Source organism: Capricornis sumatraensis, chromosome 1 (assembly GCF_032405125.1).
Source record: "Capricornis sumatraensis isolate serow.1 chromosome 1, serow.2, whole genome shotgun sequence".
Taxonomy (NCBI): Eukaryota; Metazoa; Chordata; class Mammalia; order Artiodactyla; family Bovidae; genus Capricornis; species Capricornis sumatraensis.
The window spans coordinates 178,668,868-178,693,617 of NC_091069.1; the positions used below are offsets into that span (position 1 = coordinate 178,668,868).

The following is a 24,750-nucleotide window of genomic DNA, read 5'->3' on the forward strand; positions in this document are numbered from 1 at the left end:
AGCTTGAACATCTGGAAGTTCACGGTTCATGTATTGCTGAAGCCTGGCTTGGAGAATTTTGAGTATTACTTTACTAGCGTGTGAGATGACTGCAATTGTGCAGTAGTTTGAGCATTCTTTGGCATTGCCTTTCTTTGGGATTGGAATGAAAACTGACCTTTTCCAGTTCTGTGGCCACTGCTGAGTTTTCCAAATTTTCTGGCATATAGAGTACAAAACTTTCACAGCATCATCTTTCAGGATTTGAAACAGCTCCACTGGAATTCCATCACCTCTGCTAGCTTTGTTCGTAGTGATGTTTCCTAAGGCCCACTTGACTTCACATTCCAGGATGTCTACCTCTAGGTGTGATGGAGTGATCACACCATCGTAGTTATCTGGGTCGTGAAGATCTTTTTTGTACAGTTCTTCTGTGTATTCTTGCCACCTCTTCTTAATATCTTCTGCTTCTGTTAGGTCCATGCCATTTCTTACTTTATTGAGCTCGTCTTTGCATGAAATGTTCCCTTGGTATCTTTAATTTCCTTGAAGAGATCTCTAGTCTTTCCCATTCTATTGTTTTCCTCTCTGTCTTTGCATTGACCGCTGAGGAAGGCTGACAGAATGTGGTGCACTGGAGAAGGGAAAGGAAAACTACTTCAGTATTCTTGCCTTGAGAACCCCATGAACAGTATGAAAAGGCAAAAAGATAGGACACTGATAGATGAACTCCCCAGGTCAGTAGGTGCCACTGGTGCCACTCCAATATGCTATGGAGATCCATGGAAAAATAACTCCAGAAAGAGTGAAGGGATGGAGCCAAAGCTAAAACAACACCCAGTTGTGGATAGTACTGGTGATAGAAGCAAGGTTTGATGTGGTAAAGAGCAATATGGCGTAGGAACTTGGAATGTTAGGTCCATGAATCAAGGCAAATTGGAAGTGGTCAAATAGAAGATGGTAAGAGTGAACATTGACATTCTAGGAATCAGCAGACTAAAATGGACTGGAATGGGTGAATTTAACTCAGATGACCATTATATCTACTATTGTGGGCAGGAATCTCTTAGAAGAAATGGAGTAGCCATGATAGTCAACAAGAGAGTCTGAAATGCAGTACTTGGATGCAGTCTCAAAATTGAAAGAATATCTCTGTTCGTTTCCAAGGCAAAGCATTCAATATCACAGTAATCCAAGTCTGTGCCCCAACCAGTAACGCTGAAGAAGCTGAAGTTGAATGGTTCTATGAAGGCCTACAAGACCTTCTAGAACTAACACCCCCGAAAGATGTCCTTTTCATTATAGGGGACTGGAATGCAAAAGCAGGAAGTCAAGAAACACCTGGAGTAACAGGCAGATTTGGCCTTGGAGAACAGAATGAATCAGGACAAAGGCTAATAGTGTTTTGTCAAGAGAACACACTGGTCATAGCAAACACCCTCTTCCAACAACATGAGACAGGACGCTACACATGGACATCACCAGATGGTCAACACCGACATCAGATTGATTATATTCTTTGCAGCCAGAGATGGAGAAGCTCTATAGAGTCAGCAAAAACAAGACCGGGAGCTGACTGTGGCTCAGATCATGAACCTCTTAATGCCAAATTCAGACTGAAATTGAAGAAAGTGGGGGAAACCACTAGACCATTCAGGTATAACCTACATCAAATCCCTTATGAGTATACAGATCTGATAGACAGAGTGCCTGATGAACTATGGACGGAGGTTTGTGACATTGTACAGGAGATAGGAATCAAGATTGTCCCCAAGGAAAAGAAATTTTAAAAAGCGAAATGGCTGTCTGAGGAGGCTTTACAAATAGCTGTGAAAAGAAGAGAAGTGAAAAGCAGAGGAGAAAAGGAAAGATATACCCATTTGAATGCATAGTTCCAAAGAATAGCAGGGAGAGATAAGAAAGCCTTCCTCAGCAATCAATGCAAAGAAATAGAGGAAATCAATAGAATGGGAGAGTTTCTAAAGTAGATTATAGATATCATTGTCATTCCACACTAAATAGTAATTTCTTAATATCGTCTGTAACTCAGTCTATTCAGATGTCTCCAGTTATCCTAAAAATGTCTTTTACAACCTGTTTTACAAAGTAGGATCTTTTTTGTGACTAGGCATTGCATCTAGTCCAATGTTCCTTGTCTTTCAATCTAGAATAGTTCCTTTTTTTTTTTTTTTTTCCCCCCCATGACAGTGACTTGCTGAAAAGGTTAGACTTTCTGTTCCAGGAGAATTCCTTGTCATAGATTATAACATAGGTGATGTGTATACTTCATGTTGCAATGAGAGAAATACAATATTGTTACCCTACTATTGCTAATGCAAAAATCTTCTTTGTGAAGATAAAGCAGACATGTGGATTAGGGAGATGACAGTGTGATCCCTTCATTGTCATGGTACATTTCCTTTCTTGTTCCCTGTCTGTTAATACTTCATTCCTTTGCATTACAAATCTACTTTGTCTTACTTTAACCCTATAAAGTCTAGGCCCCATCAACGATTCATTTAATAGTTTTGTAGCTGAATTTGTAATTTTATTGGGAATTTGCAAAATGATGATTTTCTAATTCTTTTCCCATATCCATTTATTAACTTGCATTCTTATGTGAAATATAGGTTTTCTTTATCATTGGAGCTATTTAGTTAGTTTAATAAGAGATGCTTAAATTTTTGCTTTTAATTACCACGTTTGGTTGATTTATTAGCTACCTGAAGCGGGGACAGATAAATGTTTTGGGGGATATCATTATAAACTCCCGGATTTTTAAAAACACAATGGGTTCCAATTAATTGTGGTAATTACTCTTTTTTCACATTCAAATTATCACACCTTTGTCCAATAAGGACTCAGGTGATGCCTTGAAAAATTTCTCTAGTTTTTAGCGGAGTTGTGAGAGGGAACGCATTTAGATATGTATCCAGATCATATTGATGAAGAAGCTAGCGGATTGCTGAAATGCTTGTGTTAGCAGAATCGTACACCAGAAATAGTAGGGATTACAGGAAAAACAGAGATAGGGCCAGCCTAAAACCTACCTAAGTTTGTAACTTGAATAATTTTAGAATCTTTAAAATCTCAATAAAAATATTAGCACAGTTGAATTCCTAATAAATAAACACTATAGTATAGAGGACAGGTAGGACTTAGCTTTAATAATTGGTGAAGATAGCTTAAAGGATGTGTACAGAAGGGTTGAGGCTTTGGTGACATGTGCAAAACACATAACTATCAGAGAGAATGTTGTAGTAAACACTTTCAAGTCATAGCACATGGCCAAAATGAGCCAAGAAGAGTGAAGGATGGGTGTCATTTCCAGTCCTGTATTCCTTGAGGTGTCCAGCCCAGGTTCTCCTGTGTTACTGTACTTTGCTTTCAGCTTCTCTAATTTGGTGTAAAGTTCAGTGCAGTTCAGTTCAGTCGCTCAGTCGTGTCCGACTCTTTGCGACCTCACGAATCGCAGCATGCCAGGCCTCCCTGTCCATCACCAACTCCTGGAGTTCACTCAGACTCACGTCCATCGAGTCCATGATGCCATCCAGCCATCTCATCCTCTGTCGTCCCCTTCTCCTCCTGACCCCAATCCCTCCGAGCATCAGAGTCTTTTCCAATGAGTCAACTCTTCGCATGAGGTGGCCAAAGTACTGGAGTTTCAGCTTTAGCATCATTCCTTCCAAAGAAATCCCAGGGTTGATCTCCTTCAGAATGGACTGGTTGGAAAAGCATTAGCTAATAAAGGAATACTGAGAGTGAACCAGCATGATTTGTGCATTGACATCCTTTTTCTGTATGATAATTGCTTATAGGCTAATTCACATTATGAAATATGGTTTAGTAACATAGGTTTTATTTCTTTTTAAAATTTTAAAGTAATCTATAACTTACAGAGAAGTTCCAAGTAATACAAAAAATTTTCCCCTGAACTATTTCAGAGTAAGCAGCTAATATATGCTACACCGCCCATTATTAATTTAGTGAGTTCTTCCCACAACTAGGACATTTCTCCTGTATAATCATAATCAAGAAATGAGCATTGGTACATTACTACCATTTAATTCTCAAATGTCAAGTTTTAATAGTTGTCCCAGTAATGTTCTTTACAGCAAAAAGATCCAGTCTAGAAGCACAGGTTTCTTTTAGTTGTTATGATTCTTCAGTTTCCTTCAGTTTTGGTAATCAGTTCTGTTCAGTTGCTCAGTTGTGTCCGACTCTTTGTGACCCCATGAATCGCAGCATGCCAGGCCTCCCTGTCCATCATCAACTCCTGGAGTTTACTCAGACTCACGTCCATCGAGTCCGTGATGCCATCCAGCCATCTCATCCTCGGTCGTCCCCTTCTCCTCCTGCCCCCAATCCCTCCCAGCATCAGAGTCTTTTCCAATGAGTCAACTCTTCGCATGAGGTGGCCAAAGTACTGGAGTTTCAGCTTTAACATCATTCCTTCCAAAGAAATCCCAGGGCTAATCTCCTTCAGAATGGACTGGTTGGATCTACTTGCAGACCAAGGGATTCTCAAGAGTCTTCTCCAACACCACAGTTCAAAAGCATCAATTCTTCAGCACTCAGCCTTCTTCACAGTCCAACTCTCACATCCATACATGACCACAGGAAAAACCATAGCCTTGACTAGACGGACCTTAGTTGGCAATGTATTGTCTCTGCTTTTGAATATGCTATCTAGGTTGGTCATAGCTTTTCTTCCAAGGAGTAAGCGTCTTTTAATTTCATGGCTGCAATCACCATCTTCAGTGATTTTGGAGCCCCCCAAAATTAAAGTCTGACACTGTTTCCACTGTTTCCCCATCTGTTTTGACCTTCTTGACCTTGATTGTATTGAAGATTGCAAACTTTGGTAGAATATCCCCCATTGTTGATATGTTTACTTACACAGTTGTGCACTGTTGGTAGGAATATTGTATAAATGATGCTGTGTTCTTCTCACTGCATCTTCTCAGGTGGCCTGAGATTTTGATTTGTTCCATTTTTGGTGATGTTAACTTTGATCACTTGATTAAGGTAATGCATGCTAGGCATCTCTACTGAAATACTGTCTTTGTAATAGTATTTTGTATGTACAGGGAGTGTGTACTTTGAGACTATGTAAATATTCTTTCCTATTCAAACTTTAATTTTTAAATTTAATTATATGAGGATACAACCCTGTTTTATTTAACGTATCATGATTCATTACTATCATTATTTGTTTTATTGCTCAGATTGACTCGTTTCTCTATTGGAGCCCTGGATTCTGTAACCTTTTGACATTTCCCCAACAATCTTGAAGTTCTTCCCTACCTTCTAGCATGATGAGATGTCCTGAGTTCATCTTCTTGTACTTTCTCTGCACCAGCCTTGAAATCAGCAGTTTCTCTAAAGTACACTAGTTCTTTTGGGTAGAGAATAGTTTTAGAAAGCAAGATAAGGGAATATACATGTGGATATATACATTTGCATCTTTACTGCTTTATAAATATATTTATATTAAAACCATTAGGGCGCCTGTTGTCATCTCCAGTCCTAATGTAATACAATCGGGTTTGTTCTAACTTTCTCCCTTTTCATATAAATAACTCCTTTCTCTGAAGTAAGAAATCTGATTTCCCTTTATTTTTAGCAGCTTTGCTTATATGCTCAGTCCCCCTGTTGTGATGAGTATGCTTTCTCTGCTGCCATTTGCCACCTGCCAGACTAATACCTCACACCAGGTGGCACTACCACTTGGTGGTTCCTCTCTGTCTTCAGGCTCTCGTTTCCTTTGTTAGACTGTCTCCCTATGCAGAAACCCTTCTTCTCCTGCTTGGCAACCAACAACCTGCATGGGGTCATTCTCATCTGAGGGTATGCTCCTCACCCAGCACAGTCCTATCTGTAATACCGTATCCCCACACTTTCTTTGCTTAGCCACACTTAACGGCTATTGAATTGAGTTTTCAAGAAGGGCAAGATTATATTTGTGTGAATTCTGTCCTAAAATACTGGCTTATTAAAGTTGAAATGTTTTAAAACCAAAAGACTTTTCAGGCCATATATTTATTTACGTAGGATCCCCAAACTCCGTTTTTGTACTTGGTCATTGTTGGTATATTCTTTGCTGTGCACTTAAAAAATTAGTTTTTTGCTTATCTGCCACCTTTTGCTTTTCTCCTGGTTTCTCATGAGCTTTTAGACTTGTGCGTTATATTGTTGATTCACTCTGTAATTATAATTATGCAGTTTATCTGTTTTTTAGTAAAAGGCCATACCATTTTCAGTAATTCACTGCAGTAATTGAAACAACATGCTTGCAGTTCATTGAATACCTTGGGAAAACTTGGTATAAAATAGTATTTATTTTTTTCTTGAGTCTTAATAGTCTCATGCATACTCTCTCTGTCTCTCATCCTGCATGCTCAATTCGTGTTCCTCTTTCTCTTTGCCTTTTTATCTTGTGTAGACAGTCATTGTATCAAGTTATTTTTTATTATTAATGTGTTTCTCTGTATAAGACTAAAGGCCAATTGATGGCAGATCCTGTATATTTTCATTCTTGAACCCCCAGTGTTTAGAACAGTGTCCTTCTTAGGCCCATTATAGGCCTTCAGATTGTTGATTGGCAGCTTTTGTTTGGAGCATGTAGTATGCAATGTACTATTACAATCCTTTTTTGTTTTTTTAAATCTTAATTCTTTTAGAAGCTGGATAAGAAATCATCTCCATCCACAGGGAGCCTGGATTCTGGAAATGAGTCAAAAGATAAGCTATTAAAAGGAGAAAGTGCATTGCAGCGAGTCCAATGTATACCTGGGAATGCCAGCTGTTGTGACTGTGGTCTGGCAGACCCACGGTGGGCCAGCATCAACCTGGGCATCACCCTGTGTATTGAGTGTTCTGGGATTCATCGGTGAGTAGGCCCACCTGGGGTGAGAGACTTCTTTTGGTTAAACACAGGTAAATTTTTGTGTCCCAATGGTTAGAGGACTTTCCCTCCTGCCTAATTTGGCTGCCAGTTTGTGTCTTTGTACCTTTTATGAAGTGGATAAAATTCTGGTTTGTGAAGTGATTTTGAGGACTTGGATTCACCATTAACCAGAAGATCTGTCCATATTTATATATGTATTGAGGGCTATATTAGAGACTGTGTCACATTGAGATAGAAAAATAACTTACATAATGTGCAAATAGAGATTTGAAAGTTTTATGTATTGATGGTGCTGCTGCTAAGTCGCTTCAGTTGTGCCCGATTCTGTGCGACCCCATAGACGGCAGCCCAGCAGGCTCCCCTATCCCTGGGATTCTCCAGGCAAGAACACTGGAGTGGGTGGCCATTTCCTTCTCCAATGCATGAAAGTGAAAAGTGAAAGTGAAGTTGCTCAGTCATGTCCGACTCTTAGCGACCCCACGGACTGCAGCCTACCAAGCTCCTCCATCTGTGGGATTTTCCAGGCAAGAGTGTTGGAGTGGGGTGCCATCGCCTTCTCCGTGTATTGATGCAGTCTTTTCTTTTTCCGACTTAGGAGTCTTGGAGTTCATTTCTCAAAAGTGCGATCTTTAACTTTGGATACCTGGGAGCCTGAACTTTTAAAGGTAAAATAAATATTTGCTTTAAAATAACCAATACAATATTGTAAAGTAATTCGCCTCCAATTAAAATAAATAAATTAAAAAAAATAAAATATTTTATGTTTTCACATAAAAGTCAAGATTTTTAAAATGTATTTATTCTTTTGCCACTTGGCTATGCAGGATCTTAGTTCCCCAACAAGGAATCAAACCTGTGCCCTCTGCAGTGGAAGGGCGGAGTCCTAACCACTGGACCACCAGGGAATCCCCAAAAGTCAATATTTTAGAATCTAGATTTGCAAATGTATGAGTTTCTCAATGCCAACAGTGAATTAAATTATATTGGAATATATCTGAAGTGATTTTGGCACATCTGGTGTTTTCTTACTGTTTTTTTTAAGTTTCTAAGCTTAAGTAGCACTCTTAATTGTATGTCAGTTCACTTTTTAAGGAAACTAGCACCCTTGCATTTTTATGTTTTCTCAGAAATTAGATTTTGTGCCTTAATATTTTGTAATTATATAAATTTTTATTAAGAATATGAGATATTGTCATAGTGAGCTGCATAACAGATTGGTATATCATGTTATTATGGTATTATTTTAGCATCAGTTCAGTTTAGTCGCTCAGTCATGTCCGACTCCATGAGGATTTAACATAGACACATTTGAAAATTTACATTTGTCAGGGGTGGTAGTCATCAAACTAAGACATCCTTTTTCCCTGTGTAAGAACTCATATCTATGAAAGTGTCATAAGTAATTTTAGATCACAACTGGGTTTTTAATAAGTGAAAGTAAAAGTCTCCCAGTCATGTCCAGCTCTTTGCGACCCGATGGACTATACAGTCCATGGAATTCTCCAGGCTGGAATACTGGAGTGGGTAGCCTTAGCCTTTTCCAGGGGATTTACCCAACCCAGGGATTGAACACAGGTCTCTCGCATTGCAGGCAGATTCTTTACCAGCTGAGCCACCAGGGAAGCCCAGGAATACTGGAATGGGTAGCCTATACCTTCTCCAGATCTTCCCAACCCAGGAGTCGAACTGGGGCCTCCTGCATTGCTGGTGGATTCTTAACCACCTCAGTTACCAGGAAGCCCAAGACTTTCAAAATTTATACTGATTAATAGTGTATCCATTTTAATTCCCACTGTTTAGTTTACCTATTGTAAAAAATGTTAGCTTAAAGGTTGTAGTGTATTCTATATTTATTTCTGTCTGAAAATTGTGTTTCTTAACGCATTTGTGTTTTTAATCCGTAGATAAACTCATAATCCTTTTAGTTATGTAAAGTAAAAAAGTTTTCTTTGTGGAATTATTGTGTAAACCTCTAAATGGAAGTGATAAGTTGGCTCGTATGATAGAGCCCTATTTCTATAGATTCTATAAATTGATATGAATTCAAAGAAGAAGTAAGTGGGGGGTGGGAGCTAGAAATCTAATTTCTGCGTCAACTGTGGGTAGATATGAACTCAGTGGATTCATTTTAGAAATTTTGGTTGAAACACAGCTGTCTGATACTTTCAAAAAAATATTAAAGCAGTATTTAGAAATGTAAATAAAATCTAAGGAGAAAATGTGTGTGTGTGTTAGTCATTCAGTTGTGTCTGAGTCTTTGCAACCCCATGGACTGTAGCCTGCCAGGCTCCTCTCTTCATGGTATTCTCCAGGCGAGAGTACTGGAGTGGGTTGCCATTTCCTTCTCCAGTAGATCTTCCCTACCCAGGAACTGAACCCAGGTTGCCTGCATTTCAGGCAGATTCTTTACTGTCTGAGCCACCAGGGAAGCCCAAGGAGAAAATAGTTTGCTTCAGTTCTGAGTTGTTTAAAACTTAACCTATCTGGACTTAGGCTTCTTTTTTTTGGTTAACTTAGCTGATGTTGTGAGTATATAGCCTTGTGCTAACCACAGTGGAGGGATAGAAGTCTGGCAGAATATGTGTCTTAAAGAGTAGTAATCTTCTAAGGGAGGTATTCTGGTAAAAAATGGAAAAATGCTGATAATGCTCTCAGTCCTCACTTCATTTTGTTTTAACTTTCAGCATCATTGTGATATATGCATTTTCAGAACTTGCAAAGAATTAAGTATTTGCTTAAGGATTAATATAGTATTTTTTAGGAAATTATAGCTTATTTTCTGTCTTTCTGCCAAACAGCTTATGTGTGAGTTGGGGAATGATGTTATAAATAGAGTTTATGAAGCTAATTTGGAAAAAATGGGAATAAAGAAACCGCATCCAGGACAAAGGTACTATTTCAGTTGTGTTAAAATGTTACTTCATCTCCCCCATCTTAAATATAGCTATTATTTTATTTCCCTTTAATTGGTATGTAATATTGAAACAGAATGGTTCAGAGAGATCATTACTGCTTCGGTTAAAATGTGGCTGTTTCTATCTTGGGTTTGTTAATTAGATTGTATTTTATAGTTAGATAATAAATTATAATCTCTAGATGAGAGAGAAGCTTAAAAATTAAGGCTCTGCAAAGAAATGTAAAACCTCTTACTACCAGGTAAAGTAGACAAAGTTCTATTGGTTGCAGGCCTTTAAAAAGAGATAAATCTGCTCATTAATGTTTCCAAGGGTCAAGTTTCTATACCTACAATGAATAATTTTTGCATTTTTGACTTTGTTTAGCAAATACTTGTTAACTACATATTTCCTACATCGCATTTTTATATTGAAGGATTACAGTTGAAAAGGGTGACTTCTGGTAAGGGAGAGTACTTGCTTAGTTGCTGTGTTTTAAGTTTTACTTCCAGTCCTGTTCATGGAAACTTATTGAATGAAGTGGCAAAGAGTGCCTTCAATGTGGATAATTAGTTTTGTTGCTCATGTTATTTTTAGTCTTTATGTTTCTTTATATTAGATATTAAAACTTTGCTGTAATCCTATATTTGACTATATCTTTATGATAATTAATACTTTTCAAAAGTTATTGCTCTCTAAACCAATACCGTTTAAATCAGATTCTTATATTTATGCAAAACCATGATTGTTTGAGTTATCTCAGACCTTGAGATATCCTATTTTAGCCAAAGACTTAGGCATTTTAGAAAGATGTTAAGTAGGAGAAGGTATAAAAGAAACTTGACAAGTTTTATAGTTGTATCATAAATCAAAAATTTTAAGTGTGATACTTTTTTTGGTCCCCTTTAAGTTAAAAATGCTGTGTTGTGTTAAAGTAGTTGTCTTATGAAAACTAATGGTCATGACTAGTGGTAATTCACTGTGTGACATTATTTATTGGAGTAAAAATAGAATTGAAGTTAATTTCTGTAAATTTTAAGTGTTTTGGTATTGTTTTCATTCTTTAAAAATCAACAGGGAATATGTATAGAAATGAATGAGCATAGAAATTAAGAGAATAAGAATGCTATGTTAATACTTGTGACTTTTGGTTGATTATTTATATTCATTTAAACATGAAATCATAGTTCATTAAATATTTGGAAGGAAAACATGTTGCAGAATGTTGTAAATACATAAAACATTTTAACTAGTATTATGTTTAGTGACTTTCTTTGAAAAATTCAGTATGTAATGACTTCTTTTCACTATTGGTCATGCTAAGAGATTAAGCAGAACATCATGACATGTTTATGTATACCAACCAGACAGGAGAAAGAGGCGTATATCAGAGCAAAATATGTGGAGAGGAAATTTGTGGATAAATACTCTATGTCATCATCACCTCCTGAGCAGGAAAAAAAGATTGTCTCCAAAAGTTGTGAAGAAAAGAGGCTGAGCATTTCTAAACTTGGGCCAAGTGAACAAACTAGAGCAGCTCCTCAGAGTTCAGGTATTACAGTTTATTTGCTGTTTGTATAATTTGCTGTTTGCTTAGTTTCTGAATTAGTAGCTGTTGTAGATTTTGTAAATGCTGAAAACATATCTTCTTCTATATATCCTAAAGAAAAATTGGATTTCTCTGTCTTTAAAATAGTTAAATATAAACAGTCTCCTGGTAATTCACATTTCTACATACAGTTGACCCTTGAAAAAACTCAGGGGTTGAGGTACCAACTCTCCACTCAGTTGAAAATTCACATGTAATTTTTAGTTGGCCCTCCATGTAAGTGCTGCTTCCGTATCTGCTCTGCAGTTCCTCTGTATCACTGGTTCCGCATCCATGAGTTCTGCCAATCCCAGATCATGTGGTACTCTAGTATTTTGTACTGAAAAAAAAATCTATGTATAGGTGGACAGCGTAATTTAAACCTGTGTTGTTTAAGGGCCAACTGTAATGTATCTATTCTAGGGAATAAAACTGTTTAAAATGCAAGGGGAGATGGGAATTATAGATCTATCATGCAAAAAACCCTAAATATCTGATTAACCACCTAATATCCTTCCTGTTTCTTCCTCCTGAAATTTTCCCAATAACGTTTTTTCCTGCCCTCTTCCCTTCTTGTGGCCTGCTTTGTGCTTTGCTAACTTGCATGTCCCCAGTGGTTGCTGTAAATAGCGACGAGGCCAGGCGGGAGTCTCTCTTCTGTCCTGATGAGCTAGATTCACTCTTCTCCTACTTTGATACTTCTTCAAAGCTACGTAGTAGTAAGTACTGCTCTTGTGGAGCATTCCAAGTCTGTGCCAGTGGTCATTGTGTGGTGTGGCCATTTCTCTAGATGTTACCCATTGTCTCAGAATTGCACATTGCTTACCGTCATACGATAAATCAACTCTTTACTATCCCTGACACATGCTGGGGTAATGAGAATGAGATATGTTACGACTCTGAAAATAAGTTTATTCCTAGGCTTCATGATTGATTCATATTTTGATAAGTGAAGTGTACCAAAGAATTAAAATTGTGAAAAGTTTATTCTGGTGGTGGCTGAGTTCATGTTGATGTTTCAGAGTTCCTTTTAGAATCTCATTGTTTGTTGGACTTTTTTCTTAATGGTTCAAAACTTTAATCTCTAGCTGGTTTTTCTTTATAACAGTCAAAAGTAATGACAGTGGAATCCAGCAGAGCTCTGATGATGGAAGAGAATCTTTACCCTCCACAGTGTCAGCCAATAGTTTATATGAACCTGGTGAGTTTGGTGAAATTTAGTGTTAAATGATATTGTTCGCTGAAAAATGCACGTGAAATGTGAAATGCCAAGTCTGATTGAATAGTTTCTAAAGGAAGTGGTTAATCTTTTAGAAGATACTAAGGGGAAGTTATACTGCTGAATGAGAAAGCAGCTATTTCTTTTCATATTTGGAAGTTCTTTCCTAGCTGTGTATTTTTCTAAGCCTCATGACATGTGCTGAAAGTAACTTGTCAATAACTAAAGGTAATTTTGAATGCATGTGAACTGTATGTCTTATTACCCGTTATCTTTTGGGGGACTGTCTTTTTTTGTATATAATTACATATATTTATTTTTTGGCTGCACTGGGTCTTCATTGCTTTCTTTGCGTGGGCTTTCTTCTAGTTGCGATGAGTAGGGCCTGCTGTCTAGTTGAGGTGTGCAGGCTTCTCAATGCAGTGGCTTCTCGTTGCAAAGCACAGGCTCTAGATCTAGCTGCCTGGGCTTTAGTAGTTGCAACCTGTGGGCTCTAGAGCATAGGCTCTAGTAGTTGGGGCACATGGGCATGTGTGCTTCTCGCCATGTGGAATCTCCTCAGACCAGGGGACCCCTGTCCCCTGCATTGGCAGGTGGATTCTTACCCTCCTTATAAGAGGAAAGTCCCTGGAAGTCTTTTCTTGTCAGGAGAAAGAGATCAGCAAATCCACCCTCCATCCCACAATTACAGATGCCCACCCCCCATCTGCCCCAAACAGGTTTTTCTTCTAACTTGTACTTTCCTCCTATATTCTCTCCTTTATGATTTCAGCGGTTTTGATTTTGCAGAATACTCGATAGAAAGCATTCTTTATGTTATTTGAACTGCTTATACTGCAAATTGTGATGGTGTTGGACCATCCCAGGAATAAAGTGAGGTTTGGTCTAGTAGTGAAATTCTTTTGGGGTTGTTACTGCGTCTTCTGAGACCCTAAGTCCAGGCTTATAGTCAGATACCTAATTTTAGTCTAATACAGAATAATCAACCTACGTGTCAGATACTGGCAAGATCACAGAGACCTGATGTACTAGTCAATGTATTTCAAAGAGAAGAAGGCTGTGGGGAGTGATTAGTCTATAGGAAATAAGGTACCTTTGTGAAAATCTTACATCACAACTTCATACTGTGATGCAAGTAAGAGTTTGATTTTTTAAAAAGCTGTGGTAAGTTCATATAATATAAAAATTTACCATCTTAACCACTTTCAGGTGTACAGCTCAGTGGCATTACGTCGGTCACACTTTTGTGCTGCCATTGCCACCATCTATCTCCAGAATTCTTACCCTACAAAAAACAAGAAGCAGTGACTTCCCATTCTCTCCCTCCCTGCCAAGGGCTCATTTTTATTTATTTGTGTTTGTTTTTCAGAGGCAGAAAGGCAAGATTCTTCTGTGTTTCTTGACTCTAAACATTTTAATCCAGGACTCCAGCTTTATAGGGCTTCATATGAAAAAAATCTTCCTAAAATGGCTGAGGCTTTGGCTCACGGCGCAGATGTGAACTGGTCTAATTCCGAGGAAAACAAAGCAACACCACTTATTCAGGCTGTATTAGGGGTATGAATTTGTAAATTCAGGTTTTCAGTGGTAATAGAACATAAAAAATCATAATTCATTTTGAGCATAACTTTACATTATTGTTTGCTTTAAGAGGTGGGTTGGAAAATAGAAGCAGCAGCTAGTAGTTATTTCTGAATATCGCTTTGTGTAAGTTCAGTTTTTTTCTTCATGGAAGGGAATTCTAGTAATGAAAGTAGTGGGTTTTGCTAGATTGCAGACTGCAAATAGAAGCTCAGTTAGTAGTTCTTGGGAAGAAAATAATATAATTTATCATTTCTCTGCTTTTGCTGGGGGGCATTTTCTCTTTTTGGCTATTAGAGTAAAGTAAATACTCTGGTTTTTAATAGAAGTATATTGTCATTCACTTTTTGCCCATTGTTGTCTTCTTTTTTTTTTCTAAGGGCTCTTTGGTTACCTGCGAGTTTCTCCTACAGAATGGTGCTAATGTGAACCAAAGAGATGTGCAGGGGCGAGGACCATTGCACCATGCCACTGTCTTGGGGCACACGGGGTAAACTATTGTGCTTATATATTTAAGTAGATTTTATTTGAAAAAATTAATTTGAAATAATCTTTTGCTCTTCGGTTAAGATCGTTACGTAGTTTGTAAGGTGCTACTTTCTGTGACTTACATTGTCATGGTAGAACTTGAAATTTAAAAAAATTTCAGAAAAAAATACTGTTACTTTTCAATAAGTAACAATAATACTGTTTATCAATAAGAAAATTGACAGACTTACTTTATTTTAATATTATTTTAATTAATATTTTATGATGTTAACATTGCCTTGGCTTCCTTCTTTTCCTCGATAATGACCTTGAGTGCTTTTTATTTAAATTTATAGGTATCTGTGTACACCTTTTTATAATATTCTCTGAGGGTAGGGGGCATAATTTATACATCCCACTATACTATGTATTGCCAGATTAAATGTGAAAATACCTTGAGATTTACAAAATGTTGATCATGGTAGATTTTTATTATTAGAGTCAATAGTCAATAAAATAAATCTTTGTAGAATGAATCAAGAATTTCCTAATGAAGATGTTATATCTTTAAATAGTGCTTTTTATTTTTTAAGGTGAATACTAATTTTTTTTTAATTGGCAATATCAGGCAGGTATGTTTATTTCTAAAAAGAGGTGCCAATCAACATGCCACTGATGAAGAAGGGAAGGACCCTTTGAGTATAGCTGTGGAAGCAGCTAATGCTGATATAGTGACCTTGTAAGTGTTTTCACATGATTATTTCCCATACATTTTATTACTTATACAGGGATTTAACATAGAGTTTCCTGTGTAGGTGTGAAATTTAAACTTGGTTATTTACTAGAAGCCATTTACTTTTCTAAGCACAGTAAATGTATGAAGCATGTTACATACATGAAATTACTTGGTTCCCACCTCAACCCTTTTATTAATATAGTCCCATTTTATAAGGAAGCCAAGCTACAGATAATATGAGAAACTAGTAAATGGTGGAGCTGGAATTTGAAACCAAGAATTCTGTCTCTAAACCTGTGTGCTTAGCCACTTTTGTTTTACTTCCTGGCCAGTAGGAATAGAATATCAGTGACTTTTCTGAACTGGATTCTTTAACTCTCAGTACAGTACTGGGGTGAGAGTTGGATTGGTTAGTAACGGGCAATTTTACTACTACCTCAAGAATTAGAGCATTATAAGCAGGGAATGCAATTGGATTGATGTTAGTAACTTGCAGTTGCATTGCCTTTGTGCACTGATACTTAGGGGACCTGTTTGTGATTATTTTTTAAAAAGAATTATTCACAAGAGTACTCTATTTTGAGGTAAAAAGAGTTGTTTTGGAATGTTTGAATACAGTTAATATGACCTGTTTAAGAACCTTGAGGTCTTTGATTTTCATCTTAGATCAAAGTTGTTCTTTACACTTGAAATCTAGGAATGTGGTTGTCACCTACCCTTTACCGTTATGTAGGAAGTCTCAAACATATGTTGTATGAATCACTTTTTCTTTCTATTCTGAATGAAGTCCATGATTGTTGGTTCTCTGTTAACTAAATAAAGACAATTCCATTTACACTACTGAATTTTATTCAGTTACAAAGAGGAACTCCCTTGACTATCTTGAACTCCAGAGCTCCCACTGAGAATTCTTGCCATATATATCACCCCTCCCTGACCCCTGCCAAACTAAAACAAAACAAAACACCAAAAGAGAAAAATGTATTTTCTCTGTACCTAGCTTCACTTCCTCCCTGGAGGGTTTATTGTTACTCTGGAGACTGTTGTAGGAAAATTTAGATCTATTAAATCATTATAGACTTAACATTGGAAAAAGCTAAGTGATTAAAGAAAAGATAGGAGTGATGCAGCAGAATTACATTAACCCTGGCTGCAGCTTCCCAGGCAGTTCTTATAGTAGTGGCCCTTTTTCCCCAAAATATGTTTCCAAATTGTCTAAATTTTCTCATTTTGTTTTACTTGAGGCTGTCAGTTTCACTTAAAATTTATTGAAATAGGCAGCCTCTCTGAAAGGTTCAAATACCAAAAAGGGAGACTTACTTATCTTGCTGTTATGAGTTCACACAATGGTTGAAAAAGGAAATGGCAACAAATTGTGGTACTTTGAAGATAAAGAAACAGCCTGTGTCAGATGCTGCAGTTGCCAGAGAGAGCATATTAGAAGAGGGTGATGGAAGTCTGGGAGGGCAATGAGTATTTGGTGGCCTGAAGGACAGGCAAAAGAGTAGGAGAGGGGCACCACAGATAAGATTTGTGTTTCAAAATGTTGCTTGAAATTAGTAAGAAAACGAGAGGAAATTCACTAATTTTCTTAATCCAGTGCTATAGGTCTTCCTGCTGCCAGGTAAATAACCCAAAAAGAATATATAATCAATATGGTTAACTATGGGAAAATCTTAGTAGCCTATGGTCATTTATTATAATGTCTGTATGTCAGAATATATCCCAAGTATTTATAGATAACACATGCTATTTGTACATTTGGAACTACCATACCTCAGGATGAACCAGATTGAATTTATGACAGGCTATTGCTTCCATTTTATAGAAGCAATAATTTCGAAGGTTGGCAATTAAAGTCTAACAGGTTGCATTAGAGTCAGGAATTCTGTGTGCCTGGAGGAAGCAAGCTGCTGGTGGTGTTGCAAGGAACCTGCTTAAAACTGAAACTCACTTATTAGAAATCTTTTATTGTCTTTTGTCATGAGAATTGTTTACTTTGTAGCTCAGATTGTTGGTCTAATAAACTAAAAGTCCTTTTGTTTCGGGCCAAATAACTGGTAAAAGAAAAGATTACATGAGTACATGTCTTAGTTGTATATAATTCAGTAGTTTATGAATATTTATACTGTATAACTTACCTAAAACATTCTTTAATTTTAGGTTACGTTTAGCAAGAATGAATGAAGAGATGCGGGAATCAGAAGGACTTTATGGACAGCCAGGTCAATATTCTACTAATAACCATACTGAAATGCAATATAAGAAATGCATCCAGGAATTTATCAGTTTACAATTGGAAGAGTCATAGTTCTTTAGCAAACTAAAAATACTGTATAGAGTTTTTATAAATTACTTGCAAATTGTGAGTTGTTAGCTATGTACTGTACTTACTGAATTCTTGGGAGTGGCTCACTCTTCAGCCTTTAAAACTCCATAACTACTCCTTTTACAGTACACGTTTACTTGCTGTATTTAACTCTGGCTACTGACTTCTTTATCTGCTGTACAGATGTCTTCCATATACATTCCAGTGAGGTGAATGGAATGATAATGTATATACACTTAAAGCAGCACAACAGTCATTTTCTTTTTGGCTGTCAAGTGAATATAACAGAATTGTTTTCTTTTGGTTATTCAGGGAATTTCTATAAATTGTGTTCAGGGAAAAAAAAGACAAATCACTATGTGTTAACATATAAAAAGTCAGTATGGAAAATGCCTAGAAAACATTTATTGAATAAGAATTCTGTATTTGACCTAAAAATGAGTTAAAGGTTTTAAAATAAAGTTTACCAGTAGGTTAAAAAGTCTGTAATGGGAATAGAGTTAGTTTAAAAGGTAGTGGGAAAAGGTCCAATTTTATCTTTGCCCTAAGTAATTGTACAATATTTGTTGGATAAATGGAAGTATTTCAAGCAGCATTTTGTGAACTTGATGGCAAAGTAGATGTATTCTTATTAAGAGAAATCTCAACTCAGGATCAGCTCAAGTCTCATTTTGCGTAATTTTTATCTTTGAGTCGAGATGTAAGAAAATTAAGAAATGCTGCTGATCAGATTTCATTCTGTGATGAACACATCCTGATTAGACATTCTTCACAAAGAAGAAAGTAATAATTAGATCTCCAGTTTCATGAATTTGAGTATATGAATTACTAATTTATCTGTTTTAAATTCATATACATGCTGGTTAAAAATTTTAGGAATCCATGACTAAAATAATTGAGACTGTTCAGTTCTGAGTATGTTTAATTATTTTCAATCAGTATTAATATTTTAAAAGTGGCTTGTAATATCATCTATCTTTCCTGTTTAATTGTGTTTTGAAATTTCTGTACTTTGTGCTAGCTTTAGCCAGCATTTTTACTTTTATTTTTACTTTACTTTTATTTTAACCTGATTAATATATATATATATAATAAGACATATGGGACCATTCCTTTCTCAGAGGAGTGTATTTATTACTTTTGGGGTTTCTAATTTAAATAGGGAACAAGTAAGAACTTTGAGAATAGAGGCACTTCAGCTAGATACTTCTAATCTAGGGTGTCCCACTTTAATCCTATGGATCAAACAATATGACTGATTCATGAAGTACCAAGAGGTAAGAGTGCTGATAAAGGGTGAAGTCTCAGCATTAATTCTGAATTTCACCCATTTGTTTTAAACTTGAATGTTAGACTTTAAAAATGTTATAATTTTGTAACAGATATACTTAAGTATAAGGCCATTTTTGAGGCCTTTGTGTTTAAGCACTTTAAAATAAAAATTATTCAAAGAATATGACCCAATAGGCTAAGATAAGAGTGAATTTCAGGATTTTAGCTTAAACAGGTTTTTTTCCTTGACATTTTCAATGTAAATGTCTGGTCAGCTGCTCCTTCCTTAGGGTGTTTACTGATGAAGCTGCACCCAGCTGATTAGTCAGAAGGTGAGGAGGTGACTTTTCTCTGGAGGAGCTGGGACTTTAAAAGGACAGGTCCTCTTATGTTCTTGCAGCTTCTATTTCCATCTAAACTGTTGGTCTTCTGCCCCTATTTGGAATCATTCAAATGGTTCTTTCAGTGTCATTGTATGTATAAGTTTATGAGTATATACCTTCTGCTCTGGAGAAGGAAACAGCAACCCACTCCAGCATTCTCCCCTGGAGAAGTCCATGGACAGTGGAGCCTGGTGGGCTACGGTCCATGGGATCGCAAAGAGTCGGACACCACTGAGCACACAGCACAGCACCTTCTGCTCAACAGTAGAAAAATAAGAGTTTTCCAATTTATTTGAATGAAAATTTGAAGGGAAAAAAAGGCTTATTAAAAAACACAAGCTTTCCTGCTATAGTCAAATCTTAGTTTAGAAAAGATTAAAAAAAAAAGAGCAGAAGTTTGGAAATGGTATACCAGCAGAATAAAATGAGATTTTCATTTGGTAATAACTAGATTTTAAATTCATTTAGGTGGTCTTGTATTTAAAGCAAAACAACTTTATACTTATACAGGTGACATGGTGAGATGGCTCAGCAGTCGCTCTCTGAGCCTTTTCCTTTGTGAGTCTTTGGAGAGCAGATACTTTTGCTCAGGTGGCAGGTCTCTTTTCCTCTTTGCTTATCACTGTAAATTTTCCTCTCATAGATTTTGGTTGGTTGTTTTAGCTAGATCCTTTGTTGTTGTTGTTGTTGTTGTTGCCTAGCAATAGATGGAAAACCTCAGAATTCTGGGTAATTTTAAAATGCAGGTATCTTCAGTCTTTTCATTATGAAGATCTCTTCCATTTAAAAGACTCAGATATAATCTTTGGGAATCATGGACCTGTTTCTAGGAAACTCCACTTTTGAACTTTCTGTCTACAACCGTAACAACCTGAGACTTTCTATTTTTCGCCATGTGACCCAAGAGCACACATTTCCTGAGGGGAAGATGTGTCCCTCCTTGTCAGTTCCTACGACTCTTAGGAGGACTAGGTGGGTGCGTGCAGTATCACATCCTGCTCTCAATTGTTGGAAACTAGTTTGGTGGTTCCCGTGGTCTCTGGCTCTGTGAGTCCTCTTGATTGTTGGCAGAGTTTCTCAACCAGTTGAAGATCACTGCTTTAGTGAACCACTACTGATTATGTGAGTATGCTGCTGGTGAAGCCTGATCATTGATCCAGTCAGTTACAAAAAGGAAGCTGTGATCAGTTCAGAGGGGCAGGCTCATCTGCTGATCACCTGGGAGCAGGGTCTCCCAGGCTGCTGTATCTTTGAGGGGAGTACATTTTAAGAGCAAAATTAGCAAAGTCTTGGATCATAGCTGCTGTTGCAGTGCTTATTCTGAATACCAAAAATCAAACACTATTTTAAACCATCCGTGGAAATATAGCAGTCCACATTTTAAAAACTCAGAACTGTCCAAGCACATAGACGAGTTAGCTTGCTGAAGAGAATAGAATGTGATTAAGTAATTTAAAGAATTTAACTTAGTATTTCAAATATTGGGTGGTTAGTTGTTTATTGTTTATAATAAACTGTTAAATGTACTTATGAACTTTCCAGGGCAACATATTCTGGGTTATTGTTTATGTATTCCAGTGTAGACAAGTTATATTTGCCATGGGAAACATTCCGAATGATCAAAATTGTATTTAAAGAATCACATTGAAGTTCAATTTGTAGTTCGATTTGTGTTAACTGTGTTAAATATCTTAGTCACTATTGTTACGTCATGTTTGCTTTTTGACAACACATTTTGAGGCCTAAGAAAGGTATTATATTGATAGTCCCTTAATTAACATTTGGTTAGAAACTGAATATTAATGAAAAGTTTTGTGTATGTGTGTGAAGGTTAGACTTCCTTTTGTACTGTATTAACTCTTTTAAAATGTATTCAGTAAGTGAAACCAATGATTAGTGTAGCACCAACCCTTTCCTTCAAGGAAGCATTTAATTCAGTGAATAAAAAAACTTATAATCTGTTTTGCATGGTACAATGGTTCTACTAAAATGTATTTGTGTAGTAGGTACTAGATAATTTAAAAACAAAAACTGGAAAACCACAAAAAGAAAAAAAAAATCCCACAGCTTGTTATACAAAATATGCATTGCTAATGGTAGAAGCCATATATTGCCATTGTACTGTTGTAATACTTAAGATTGACTGCTCATCTGGTGCTATCTGTAAGCTGTTTGGCATTAGCGCCTGCTAGGTCCTTCTTCCTATTTCTTCTTGAATGTATAATGTGTGCCTTTTAAGTTCCTTCTGGTGTTGAATGGTAAAATCCGTGTGGTATTTTTGTATTATAATCTGCACTTTACACTTTCTTGGAAAGTAAGATTCCAGACTCTCCAGTTTAAATAGTATTTTTAAAATATTTATAATGTTTACAATAAATATTTTAAATATTTGAATTCAACATCTAAGAATAAGAAAAACTTTTAAATATTTTGTATGGTTTGTTAATTGATGTTTAATGTTCGTCTCTTAGTTTATTTTATATATTTTAGAATGCCTAAAAATGGGAATAGATTGTAGTTTGTCTTCTAATGTGGAGGTAAACTTTTATGAAATGAAACATGGGTGTAATTGGATTGTCTTTCCTGTTGTTCCAGCATATCACCCTTTATTATTTTAGTTACAATAATATATGAGTTAGATGTTACTCTTAGACAACCTATTAGGCTTCTCTTCTTACTGTATTTTTTTCTTTTTAAAGTGATTGATTCAGGTCATGAGAAAATTTCCAGGGCTAAATGAAAAACTATATAGAGATTTTAATAACTTGCTTTTTACATTGACTAAATATTAAAAGCATTAAAAATTTTTTTATTGAAAATCTTGAGTTATGCTGTTAGACCTTTTTACTAGATCTTATCACTTTCCCCTGATTTTTTTCTAATTCTCTAGCTTTTGGTATGACATCTATTGCCTCAAAAAATCTCACTTTTTAAAAGCTGACAAAACTTACTGCACTATTAACAACAGCTGTAGCAATGGGTGTATAATAAGATGGATGCAAGGTGTCTTTTGGGGAATAATTATAAGACCATGCTTTAACAATAAACCAGTATTTGACAGTCTAAATGTTGAAAACAGAATTACGACAAGCCTCTGTATAAAAGTAATATGTTTAATGAAGCATTCATGATGAATGATTTAACTTGAAAATAAGATTTCATTTTATGTAAATCTTTTGTCCAAAGAATTAGCCTATATGTGTGTATATATTTAGTTTTTCATCACAAGAAAAATAGTCTTCAATCTGCTATAATATCAGTATCTATAATCTTCTCTACAAGCGAATTGTACGTATATACACATGTATTCCCTGGAGTAGGAAATGGCAGCCCACTCCAGTATTCTTGCCTGGAGAATCCCATAGACAGAGGAGCCAGGTGGGCTACAGTCCATGGGGTCACAAAGAGTCGGGCATGACTGAGCATATACAACCAACCAACATATGTATTATTCTAATTTAACAGATGTCTTTGATATTTAGTCCCCTTTTGTCATAGCATCCTTGCTCAAATGACCTACAGTAAATGAACTATTGACTAAATGTGAAAGTATGATTTTAAAGTCATTTTCTAGGCTTTATTATTTTTCAGCTTAGTAAAAAGTAGGTTAAGTGCATTAGTTTTAGTTAAGCATTAAAGTTTGAATAAAGACTTTTTCACATATTATTTAAATTAAGATTTAGTTAAAATATACTATTAAAATTTCCCACCTGGTTATCAGTTTTGTCCTGTTACTAACTTGCATCCATCAGAAACATTAATATTTGTTTTTGATCTTTTCTTTTGGCCTTGATCAAAGGAAATATTTATTTAAAGAATGCCTTGTTATTATACCTCATTTAGGATGACTTTTATTTCTTGTGTGTTAATAAATGTATTTCTTTACTTGCTTTAAAACACTTGCATCTTTGCTCTTTTCTAACTCTGAACTTTCCTCTGTGGCTGCATCTGAGGTGCTTTTTTCAGGTATAGTTTGTTTTTTTCTTCCATTATATACTTATTCAGCACTTCCATTTAGTTGGTCTTTTTTCTTCAAAAAATGCTCATCTAAACAAAGTTTTATTATCATTGTAAAATAGTTACTAGTCATAAAATGAGTGTTGTTTATTAATGCTTTTTATATAATTTTTTTAAAGTGTTCTTATTTTACTTTCATGCAGGTGATGAAACTTACCAGGACATTTTTCGTGATTTCTCCCAAATGGCATCCAATAATCCAGAGAAACTAAATCGTTTCCAGCAAGATTCGCAGAAATTTTGAATTTTTTTTAGAATGGGGAAAATAGTAAATCTAGTGACCCCCTAATGTATATATCTGAAAACTCACATATTTTTACTGCTTTAATTCGACTTACTTTTAGTAGCTGTTGCGCGGTTTGGAGAAGAGATACCCATTCATTGATATTTTTATAAATCAAAACATAGATCTCTAGCAGTTGGGAGAGGAACTTACTTTAAGACTTACTTTATTTTTGTTTTTTAAAAAAAGCCTGTTTAAAGGGCTGTTTTTTATAGATGAAAGTTGAATCTGGACTTAGGCCATCTTCTAGGTTACAAGATGCTAAGAATTTATACAAAATAATCTCTTTTTTCCCCAATGAATGATGGCATTGATGTTTTTCTTCTGTGCACTGTGCCCAGGATTGTTCAGTCAAGCCTGTCAGCATCAAGTGGGAGCCTGATGTCCTGCCTGATTCCAGAACGTGTCTTTGCTTTAGCTTCCTGGATGTTGGTGGTTCAAAATAGTTTTTGTTTTTATTTTTTCTTGGTAGCTATTATATACACAATATGTAATTTAATTACTAGAACTAGAGGATACATGACCCCATTTCCTCATAAATGTAGTTTATCCCTCACGTCCAGTACTTTAACATATATACAGTGGCTGTACAGATTGATATAACTCAGTCCTTTAGATTTATTCCATTTTATGAAGCAAAAAAGAAACTGTTGACAAATTTTTTTTTTTTCAATTACCAAAAGGATCTCATAGAAGTTACGGTTCTTCAATGTTGGGTTGATCTCCTAAAACCTTGACAATTTTATTGATGTAATAAAACTGTGTTTCAATGGTTACTTGAATGTTGCAAAATTATGCTTTCATCAGATTGTAACTATCAAAGGAAAAGTTGACATAAAATAATGTAGAACATTTTTATATTTGAAATGTGTCCTTTCCAAGGTACATTTTTGCCATTGTTCCTAGTGAAAGGAAAGTCTCTCTGTAAAAAGAGAAAAAAAGACTCCTCATTTTTTTAGTTTATACTAAAATATACAGCAATAAATTGCTTTTTAATTCTTCTAACATCTATCCTATGTACTTACTGTACATGGTATACATTCTTTTAAATTATAGCATCTATGCAGGCTTCCCTGGTAGCCCAGATGGTA

The 24,750-nt window shown here is 36.0% G+C and overlaps 1 protein-coding gene across 1 annotated transcript in view; it reads left to right on the forward strand.

Annotated features, from left to right (window-relative positions):
• The window catches only part of ACAP2 (ArfGAP with coiled-coil, ankyrin repeat and PH domains 2), a 164,457-nt gene extending 140,230 nt beyond the window's left edge, over positions 1-24,227 (forward strand). Inside the window, exons 15-24 of the mRNA XM_068968577.1 lie at positions 6,663-6,871; positions 7,485-7,554; positions 9,688-9,779; positions 11,151-11,302; positions 12,480-12,572; positions 13,960-14,147; positions 14,552-14,661; positions 15,268-15,378; positions 17,539-17,600; positions 23,520-24,227. Coding sequence (XP_068824678.1) covers positions 6,663-6,871; positions 7,485-7,554; positions 9,688-9,779; positions 11,151-11,302; positions 12,480-12,572; positions 13,960-14,147; positions 14,552-14,661; positions 15,268-15,378; positions 17,539-17,600; positions 23,520-23,620 — 1,188 coding nt within the window. The 3' untranslated portion in view covers positions 23,621-24,227. The remainder of the gene's footprint in view (positions 1-6,662; positions 6,872-7,484; positions 7,555-9,687; positions 9,780-11,150; positions 11,303-12,479; positions 12,573-13,959; positions 14,148-14,551; positions 14,662-15,267; positions 15,379-17,538; positions 17,601-23,519) is intronic.
• The last annotated feature ends 523 nt before the right edge of the window (positions 24,228-24,750 follow it).